The sequence below is a fragment of the Pseudopodoces humilis genome, chromosome 6, assembly GCF_049639895.1.
Source record: "Pseudopodoces humilis isolate 2021_Gansu_Grassland_sample_001 chromosome 6, ASM4963989v1, whole genome shotgun sequence".
Taxonomy (NCBI): domain Eukaryota; kingdom Metazoa; phylum Chordata; class Aves; order Passeriformes; family Paridae; genus Pseudopodoces; species Pseudopodoces humilis.
Window position 1 is genome coordinate 65,674,900 of NC_142205.1, and position 11,119 is coordinate 65,686,018.

At 41.2% G+C, this 11,119-nt stretch overlaps 1 protein-coding gene across 1 annotated transcript in view; it reads right to left on the reverse strand.

Annotated features, from left to right (window-relative positions):
* INTU (inturned planar cell polarity protein) overlaps window positions 1–11,119 on the reverse strand; it is a 42,792-nt gene extending 31,673 nt beyond the window's left edge. Inside the window, exons 1-2 of the mRNA XM_088057101.1 lie at window positions 10,998–11,119; window positions 6,734–7,320 (exon numbers count right to left, since the gene is read on the reverse strand). Coding sequence (XP_087913227.1) covers window positions 6,734–7,320; window positions 10,998–11,119 — 709 coding nt within the window. The remainder of the gene's footprint in view (window positions 1–6,733; window positions 7,321–10,997) is intronic.

Here is an 11,119-nt window from a genome sequence, read left to right on the forward strand (position 1 = left end):
CAGATGTTGATTATGTAGAAGGATCCCCTCAAATTGCTGAGTTAGCAGCAGTGGTTAGAGCATTTGAGAGGTTTTCAGAACCATTCATTTTGGTCACTGATTCAGCTTATGTAGCAGGAGTAGTTTCCAGAGCAGAAAATGCAGTCCTCAAGGAGATCTCAAACAGAACTTTGTTTGAATTGCTCTCAAAATTAATTTATGCAGTTTCCCATCGAGAACATCCCTATTTTGTTATGCATACCGGTTCGCACATGGAATTACCTGGTTCATAGCAGAAGGGAATGACAGAGCTGATTTCCCTGGCTGCTGCCCCTGTTGGACTGGCCAGACTCCCTGACCTGTTTCAACAGGCAAAATTAAGCCATGAAATGTTTCATCAGAATGTACCAGGTTTGATTCGGAAGTTTAATCTGAAACGAGATCAAGCCAAAGCCATTGTGGCCACATGTCCCCACTGTCAGCGCACAGCTCTGCCATCCCTGGGTGCTGGAGTCAATCCAAGGGGACTGAAAAGCTGTGAAGTATGGCAAACTGATGTAACACACATCCCTGAATTTGGACAGGTAAAATACGTACATGTATCCATTGATACCTTCTCGGGAGCAATTTTTGCCTCAGCCCATGCAGGAGAAAAAGGTGTGCATGCCACAAAGCACCTGTTGCAAGCTTTTTCTGTACTAGGAATCCCTAAAGAAATTAAAACAGATAATGGACCAGCATATATTTCCAAAGTGTTTAAGGAATTTTTGCAGGAATGGGGAGTGAGACACAAGACAGGAATCCCCCACTCTCCAACAGGTCAAGCAATAGTAGAGAGAGCACACCAGTCACTCAAAAGAGTTTTGAAAAAATCAATGGAAAAACAAAGTAAAGTTAACACCACAGGAAAGATTATGCAAAGCCCTGTTCACTCTCAATTTTTTAAACTGTTCTATGGAAGATCAAAACCCCCCAGTGGTTAAGCATTTCTCCCCTCATGGCAAACACAAGCTCAAGGAACATCCACCAGTGCTGATGAGAGACCTGAAAGTGGAAAAAATTGAAGGTCCTTACAAATTAGTGACATGGGGAAGAGGATACGCTTGTGTATCAACACCCCTGGGTTTGCGGTGGGTCCCACAGAGGTGGGTAAAACTGTACATTGAAAAACATCCCACAAGACCCCCCGATATTTCAGTAGCAGAAGTTCAAAGAACAAACAGGTATTTGGGTGGAGAAAGAAATCCAGATTCTCCATTCTACCCTGACTTTCCACTGTTGAATCTGTTTATTGATGAATTTAGCTAATGGTTTTTGTTCTTGTTTACCTGTATTTTAAGAAGAAACCATCCTCAGTATAACAGTTTTGTAAACATTTTCTCAGGATGGGGATTTTCGGGATGGCTGTCTTCTGTTTTCCGTACTGTTTTAGGGTTTTTTGCAATTGTTGTTGTTGTTTTGATTATGTTTTCTGTTTTGCAACGTTGGTGTGTTACCACCACCACCAAGTTAATTTCTCCTGCACCTCAGATAAATGCTGTGGAATTCCCAAATCCCAATACACCCCAAACCCCTTCCCCTTGGTTTGAAGAAGTAAAACCAAGTTCCCTTCCTTCTTTTGGAAAAAATTAGGGGGAGATGTTGTAGTTGATAGCCTGAAATGTATCTTTTCCCATCTTTTAGTTGTGATTCCCCCCCAGCTTCTCTTTCTCCTGTTTACCTGGCGTCAAGTTTACATGGTTACTGAAGTTTCTCTCCTCAGCCCCACGACGAGAGGCCGAGTAGAGTACAGAGGGGACCCTACCGACATTTCCAGCTGCTTGAAGTTTTCTTTAGCCCAGGAAAGCACGGGGGTTGGGAGAAGAGAACTCTTCTTTCTACACGGAAGTTTGTAACTTTTTCCTGGCCCCGAATGCCTCTAAACTATGGGAAGCTGAGGAGGGCATGCTTACCTTGCCTTCCCATTCTTTCCCCCCTGTGTTGCCAGGAAACCAAGCCCCCCCTCTCTCCCCCTCTCCCCCTCTGTATAGATTACTCCCACACCTTTGTGGGCATTTGAAGATGTTAGTGACTGATTTTTTTTATCTTGGCGTGTGTAACCTTGATTTGTAGAAAGTTTGTAAAATGTACTAACTGAGAAAATAATTGGTTCCCTCTCTGATGTTCCCTCCCTCCGAGAAACCCTGTTAAAAGAGACCCCCCAAACCCCAAATCCTTGGTCTCTCGTTCTTTGGATTCCCCTTCGCAGAAATAAACTGTGGAATGCAAACCAGAGAGAGAGTCCCCCCCTGATTTCTTTACTCGCTCTATAGACTTGAATTCTTGAAGAAAATCAGTGAACCCCACAAACATATGCTGGCTCGAAACTCGAGTGAAGAGAAACCTCATCACTGAGCTAGCCGGGCCACACTCGAGAAGATCGAGTCAAGAAGAGACTTCTCCCATCCAGTCAGCAGCAGCTGACCAGTGTGTGTTGATTCCAAACACTCAGTCTGCACACAGCTGATGGAATTATTCCTGCTCTTTAAGGACAAAGCTTAGGAAAGTCTTTGGCACTGGTGGCATTCCTAGAACATTTATTTCTGCATTGCCCATCTCTTTGCCACTTGAGGCACAAGACTATGACTTCTGTTAACCATCCTTTCCCTAGAGATAACCCGCAAGCACCATTTCTAAAACTAGATCCCCACTCCCCACTGCACTAAGCCAAGGGACACCAACTGGCAAGTGAGCACCACTTCCACACTGCAATGGGAAGTGCACATTTTTTTTCTGAAATCATGAGAATCAAGTTGCTCCCTTGGGAGAGGACGGAGGACAATTTTGTCATGGAATCCTGATACTTAGTTTTCTCTGTTCCCGGTAATGACTCGGTGGGAGCACTTATAAAAGTTCCCATATGCCTCTCCAGAAAAGGCAAGCTATGGAACGCATTCCTCCTAAAGAAAGGCAGATCAATTACTTGTTTTGTAGTTAGCAGGCTGCTTTCATCCAAACCAGTGCTGCTGTGCTTCAACAGGACATTAAAAGAACAAAAGCCACATCCCAAACGCCACAGTGAGAGCACAGCAAAGCTTACACAAACACTGTTTCCATCTTGTGAGCCCAAAATCTCTACTTTGGAGAGTCTTTTCAACAAATACACCATGTATGGCAATTCCACATAAAAATCTCAATCTCTCCCAGTATTTTGATCCTTTCAAGGGCTTTCTTTCCTGATAGGACTCTAAGGATATGGACCTTTCAAGTGAAGTTAGCAACAGTACCTGTAGCTTTTGCATACATGTTCAAAATGGGATTATCAAAGCCCATCTTCACTATCAAACACAGTTCATTCTTGTCAGTGGGGAGTTTTCACAAATTTTTGACAATTGTACGTACTGATCAAGTGAGAAGATTAATGCTGAGCTATTTGGCTATGGGAGCAATAAGACACCTTCAAGGAGGATAAAAACACTACGCTTTGCTAGTGACAAGAGCTTTTCTGTATTTCCAGTGTCATTGGAATTAATTTTTTATTTTTACTATGGTAAAGATGATGCTTATCAGCATTTACAAGAACTTTTTCCTAGTGTGAATCCAACAGGTTTCAATCTGAAGGGGGATGGGAACCAAATTATAATGGCATTATCTATAACAACCCTTATTTGTCAGGACCAAAATGTGAGTATTTTGAGAAGTTTTTGCTCTTTGAAGATATGCTCAAAGTCTTCCACAGCAGACCAAGCTTTGCATAATGTTGCAAATTAACTGAAGCAAGGAAAATATTCTGCCCAAAAATACAAAAGACACTTAAAAAGCACAAGATAGAAGCAAATGTATTTCTTCTTAACCAAAATGAAAGTGGCGACGAGTTTAAAAATTAATGAGGGCTCTTCTGTTTCAAAAATTTAAGATGGGTGCTGGCCTGCTAAATGTAAAAAGAAAAGATAAATGAACTGATAAACAACACAAGGATAGAGTGCCATCTTTTTAGAGTTACAAAGCAGCAGGGTTTTTTAGCTTGCAAAATCGCCGTATTTACTTTCATATGGTCAGTGCCTGCATTCCACTTGTTTAATAAAGTACAGGAACAAGACTTACGACTTCCATATGCAATCTTAAAACCAAAAATTAAAGTGTATTGCACAAATAATAAACAGATGTTTTAAGTGTTCAAAGCTATAAGGGATACACATTTCAAAACAAGTATGAGAAGCCACCTGAGGAAAGTGATTATTAAGGATGGAAAAAGAAGTTACTTCTACTAAAAATGCTAAAGCATAAACCACTTTGTGAGTCAAAAATGAGTGCTGCAAACCGGTCACAAGGAAGACAACCAGATATCATTTTAAAGCATGTATATTTTTTAAAGGAAAATATAATTTGGAATTGCCTCACCAAAGACTACTGCCAAGCTGGTCTCGACCACTGAAGGCCACTGAAATATTATAAAGCGAAACAAGAAGAGGTTAATGTTTATGCACATACATGTCAATGGAGATGAACAAAGTTATAAACAGAGCAGCCAGCAGGCATTGTGCTGTGCTGATCAGGTGTTCCTCCCTTGTGATGGCCTAAGAAGCTGCTGACTTTTGTGCTAATTCTTCAGTTTTAGAATGACCACAAAAAACATCCTTTAGTGGCTGTGTCCACAATTCTCCACACGACTCCAAAAACCTACTATGATCAAGAACAACTGAAAGGCAAAGTTTTTCTGTTATTGTTCTTGAACTTTTTGTCCAACTTCAGCTCCTGTGACACTCTGAGGAGCCATCTATTGAGCTCTACTGGATTCTAAATCAGGCTTTGGGTGTACACCACAGCAGTCCCACTCTGTGATGTGGAGTACAGAAGCAGTAAACCGGAGAGATTTTTGACAAGAATGGAATTTTTTTTACTGCATATTCTTTATGCAGACAAGACTGAAATCTGAGCATAAAATTTATGCAAAGCATCCCTATTTCTAGACACCACATAAAAATTCCAGAGTACTCAGCTTCACTATAGATATATAATTTGAAAGTATTTTTATATGAAAATTATACATTTTCCACTGTTGGCACTGAACACAGCTCATTTTCCCAGTTAAGAGCTGAATAACCCCAGTATGCTTATTTTCAATGTGCAAAAAAACAGGGCAAGTGCTGATGATAGCCTAGGACATAATAAAGTGCAAGACTCTTCTTAGATTAAGCTAAATGTTCTGCTATTTGAAACAAACAAACAAAAAAGCCTCACAGTTTTTATGCTCACTAGCTCTGGGAAGCATTAAGTGCAGCAGATGAAATACTATCTCTAGCTAGGTCAGCTTGATCTCCTGGATCTGGTATTTACCAACACTGTTCTGACTTCACACCTGCTCTCACAAAAATGTTATTTATAAATCTGTGTCCCAAAATTAACTTGCAGGTTACAAACACCCACTCTTACACTAATTAGATTAAATAGCCTTAAGCAGATCGAGTTGAAACTCACTCTTTCCTCCCCCTCAGCCCACATCCCCCACACTTTTTGACTAATCAGTTCTTGCTGGTAAAATTTGAAAGTTATCCAATTTTCCCTCTGGAGTATTCTCTAGCATCTCTACCAAAAACACACGCTGGAGCAATCAGCCAGTTGAAGCACTATGTGCCTTTTTACACACACAACACTGGAATTTCAAAAGCACTCATGCTGACTTTGTGGGATTTGTGCTAATTATAGCATTAAGATTTTTAATGATCTTCTAACCAACATCACATCTTCGCTCTCCCACTCTGTGAGCAACCAGCTTCAAGAGTAATTAAGTAATCTTTCACCCTTTACAGATGTGGCCTGGTTGTCTCACATTTGCTGTCTCCGAGGTTAATGTCCTGTGAGTGCCAAGTTTTGAGTGGCCTCAATGCTGGGAGTGGGAGTATTTCTGCTCCCTCATTACCCCTCACAGCAGTTCATTCCCCTCCATCATTCACGTTTGGGTGCCTGTCAGACCTTCTGTGACCCAAGTTTAATTTACTTCACTAGCAAAATACTAGAAAGCCGATTTCTCTTCTGGGTTAGTTTTCTGCCAGGTTATTTCCTCAGCTCATGGAAGTGCCCAAGCAGCCAAACCAAAACAAAGGCTGTACTGGCTCACTGCCTTCCCAAACTGCAGCCCTGCCATGGATTTGGAGCCTCCCAAAGTCACAGCTGCAGAGGAAGCTGCTGTTGGGACTTGCTAAACAGAAAAATAACCAAACAAGGCTGTGGAGAAAGTTTGTAACATAAGAATGTATCTTACTCAGTACTTTTTCCCCTCATTTTTATGATACAAAACCCATTTAAAGCATATATAAATATAATATATGTATATATTTAAAGTGGTAAGGCTTTTTTATCTAAGGGGGATGCTGTGGAGAAGAATGAAATCTAAATACAGTATCTGGCAGACTAGAGGTTTGCTCCAGTCCCACTTATCTACTGATCAAATCCTCAGTCAAATCCCGAAGTTAAAGGTGGTGGGGGGAGGTATTTCTTGCTCCAAGCTGCTCAGAATACTAAGGGATGGTCATCTCCTTGTTGTATTAACACCTTTCAGGTTATGCCACATGTTCTTAAAAGCAGTAATACAGTAAAACTCGCTAGATAAACCACATCAGATACAACGACACTGACTTAAAATAATCCCTTGAGAACTGATGCAGTCGCTTACATCTCAGGAATATTCAAGTCAGCCGCCTCTAACAGCAAAAAACCCCTAAATCTTCATATTAAAGGAAGAGTGCAGAAGTCAGCTATTCCTTCAGTTACTTACCAATCAGGATTTGACCTGTTTTTATTGCAGAGCTACCTGGCACCAAGCCATGTACCACAAGCTTCTCTTCACTGACTCCTCTGGTGGCTTTATCCCTCCTGCCTTGTTTTTCCACTCTTCTGCTGCTCCATGAAGACTGATGGACAATCCCTACTAAGGCCTCCAGCAGCCTCTGCTGCTCTTCTTCCCCAGCACTATAGAGTTTTCTGGGATTTACATAAACACATACATCTTTGTACTTTTGCTGAACAGTGACACCCGTTTTATGAGCAGACTGGTGTTTCAATATGGAAGTAGGACCAGAGGGTTCCTGGTTGCAGCTTCCACTGCCTTTCTTACTGGAACGCTTTGGTAAAAGACTTTTCTTTTTTAGCATTTTGGTCCATTTCTTCAGTTCATACTTTCTTTCCTTTTGCGATCCCTCTTGAATAATTTCAGCTTCATTTTCACGAAACCTGACATGATTCACTGCTGGCATTTCTGGACAGCTGTTCTGAAGCAGAACTTCTTCTTCACTTTCACTTAATTCCAAGTAAAATAATTCTCCATTTTTCTGCACGCTATCCAACCACTCAGGCTCGAGGTCACTGGAAAAGAAAGAAGAATGATCAGTGGGTTCTGATAAGGAAGATCACTATGCAAGAGAGATCTGATTATTTTAAGTAGGGAGGAGACAGAGAGAGTGCAAGGGTTGAATAAAAAGCAGGAAAAAAAACAGTTGCCTCTTGAACATTGACAGCTCAACTGCTTGAAGTCTGCCATGAGGGTTAGAGTTTGTTTTAGATAAATGATGGATATGGCAAGGAAAGACATCCCTCTCTCCAGTAAAATAGTTTCTTCAAATGCCTGAGAGAAAACCAGCTATTACAAAAAGCAGTATTCTCTTTTCAGAAAACAAACATTTCTTTGACATGCAAATTTTAATTAGTAATTACATTCATGTGCACAATGGGACTTTCTCTTAAGAAAAAAATGTCCATTCTATTTGTTCTTTCCCATTTTTTTTTTCCTTATGCATTTGTAATATAATCATGGCATGGTTTTTGAGGTCATCTTGTGCAAAGCCTGAGGATGGACTTGTTTTTCCTTGTCGGCTCCTTCTAACTCAGGATATTCTGTAATGCTATGGGAACACAGACTGCATTGACAGTCCTTTGGGAAGAGAAGATAAACATTTTAAAAATCACTTAGATTTAACATTTAAAACCCCCAAAACAATCTAAGATGAAATCTAGGTAACAGTTTTTAAAAGCCAAGCTCCAAACAGCAGATGCAGAAACACTAAAAATGCAAAGAGGCAGCACTGCTACAGAAACAGATCTGGCAGCTGGCATGGATCACCCGAAGTCAAGAGCAAGACGCTTCTGCAAAGCAAAGGCAAAGCAGCTCTAGGATAACAGAAACATCATCAGCATGGTGCAAAAAAATTTTTGTCCTAATTTGGCAACAGTGATGTGTCAGCCATGTCCACTTTTGGATAGTAGGTTTTAAGAAAGATGTAATAACTGGAACATACCCAGAGCAAAGAGACAAATGCTAAGTAGCCTATAAACACATTTAAAGGGAAGGAGACTGAAGGAACTCATACTCTTTTTGCTGAGGAAAAAAAAACAAAACCAACCAAAAAATGCCTGCTGAGGGACAACAGACCAAATGAACCTTGAGGTGAACCATGGAGTGTTACTCCAGATAGATGAGAATCAACAATGGCCAAAGTAAGAAGAGTACTCAAAGGTTTAATTATCTGGAATGCTCTGCATGGAAGATTTTCAGGAAAAGACAAGACCACTTAATTCTTCCTAACTAGATGAGAAAGAGGTCTCTCTGTTTCATAAAAATCATATAAGGAAAAACAAGACTGGAGATTTTCATCATAATTATATACAGTAGTTTAATGTTAACATTAATACATTTTACACTAGACTATTACTGAATAAAGAGTGCAAATCAGATTTAAAGCTAGTAATAAATATTCAAATAGAGCATTAATTTGCAAACACAGATAAATGATAAAGTTCCAAAGTTTAGCTGAACAGAGAACATTATAAAGACATTGCACCAGAGCACCTTTAGGGGCTCAACAAGAGGATCTGGCTGGACTAGCAATACAGAAAACATTGGCACTGCTCTCCTTCAGGAGCCCAAGCTATTGAGAAAAGTCTATGGGTCTTGCAGGATGAAACATCACCTAGCTCCTCTGCATTTATTAGCTTTTTTTGCCCAAATACACTGTTTAAAGGAAGAGCCACCACCTGTGGTAATTTGGCTATGACTGAGGGATAAATCCAAATTTGTGATTTCTGCTGAGTTTCATTCCAAATCCTGAGCTCTTGTTCAACAAAGTATCAGAATGCTAACAAAACCTAAAGGCTGTCAAGGGCACAGTCGGATTCAACATCTCTCAGAAGGTGGTAGGCAAGAAATAACAAGAGAAGAGCTTTTCCTTGGTTTGCTTTTTAAGGAGTACTCCCACATTCTGGCATATGTAAGCAAAATTAAGCAAAAACAAACAAACAAAAAATTGCATTCCAAAAACCCAAACAAAACCCAAGCAAACCAACCAATGCCCCCCCCCCCCCAAAAAAAAACCCAAACAAAAAGGAAACACTAGAAATTTACAAAGAAATAACATCTGGATAAGCAAAACTCCTGTCATGTATGATAGGATTTTTATTCCCTCTTTAAAAGAGACTGTGATCTTTGGAAAAGCTGTTTCTTCTTTGGGGTAGATGTCAAAATTTCAACCTGGCTGTCAGTTCATACACTCATGTTCTCCAGGTTTATTCTCTATTTTTATTAGAACAATATGGACCATGGGAAAATAAAATGGTGTGGGCATATCTGGTGTTTACTCTAGGTTCACCCAAACAGAACCACTCCAGAGAGAAGTCAAGAAGGAATTGTACTGCAAAAAACTCCCACTTTCCCCATACAGATCCACACAGACATCTGGAAAAGCAAATCTGAAACAAGAAGCCTGCACCTAGGATGAGAGGTTTCTCCCCCAATGCTGTAGTGTCACGATAAATTTAAACCAAGCAAGGAAAGAAAAAAGAGGAAAAAGAAATAAATCTTATTTTGATCTCTTTTCCCTTGTGTCAAAACAAGGGCTTACACAATAACCTCAACTTGCCTCTAGGACTGGAAGCTTCAGTCAGGGGAGCTAAAAAACTTGAAGGCCTGCATTTCTCTAAGAGTAGGTTCTCTGATCCCACACATGTATTTTTACTTTGGGATAAATGTCTGAAAAGCTGTGCTGACTGAAATTGTCCATTTAGGAAAGAAAGGATCCAAGTTCTGCTGGATAAATTGTTATATAGAGAAATTATTTAAAGTATTACAGAAATTAATATTAGATGTGTTATGTGCTGAAGTCTGTCAAACAGCTTTATTCTCTAAACATATATAAAGAATGACAGTAAAAAAGCATTTTAGATTAAAGAATTGAGAAAAAACCCAAACACACAAAATATAAAAAACTATGGCTTCAGGCTGAAATGTTACAGTTGACTTCTAGCTTATAAATATAGAAATAAAGTAAGGTAGGTGTACATACAACAGCTTTGTCTCTGAGCCAGAGGCACAGGGCAGCTATGAATTAAACTACACTTGAACACAATTCTAACTTCTCTCACTTAAATCTTTTTTTTTCCCTCCACTGCACACACAGTGTGATGAAAATAACATGCTGGATGAAATGCTATTAATTACGCCCTGAAATACACATTTGAAGCATCAGGCAGAGCTGTTTTAACACAGGGAACCCAAGTTAATGTTTTAAGTTTAACTTCATCCGAATTAAAAAAAAAGTTACAAATAAATTAAAGCTCTAGAGGTTGCATTTATAACTTTAAAATATGATTACAGAACTGCCTTCTGACTTAGGACACTAGAAGACGAAGACTACACCTTTCTTGCTAAAGCATGTGCCAAAGTCCCTCCATCTCCTCTGCTTGCCAGCTGTGATGTGGGACTCGGTGCAAGGACTGCCCGAGTGAACCCCCGCCGCTTTACAGCCAGGGCTCTGCAGAGACACTGCCACAAACCTCACACCGCTCTCTGCTCCTAGAGCCGAGCCGAACCGAGCCGAGCCGAACCGAGCCGAGCCGAGCCAGCCCAGCCCAGCCCAGCCCAGCCCAGCCCAGCCCAGCCCCGCACCGCCCTCAGCGCCGGGGGGCTCCCACCGCCTCCCGCTGGGCTCCGCTGCGCAGGGGCGGCGCGACCCCCGGCCACCGCCGCTCGCCCTTCCCGGCCCCGCCCTTACTCGGAGCTCGCAGATGGCGAGGAGCCGCAGGAGCCGCTCTCGCTGCCGGTGCCCGCGGGCTCAGCGTCTTCTGCCCCGGCCGGCTCCATCCCCTCGGCAGCGTCGCTCCCGCCGGACGCCAT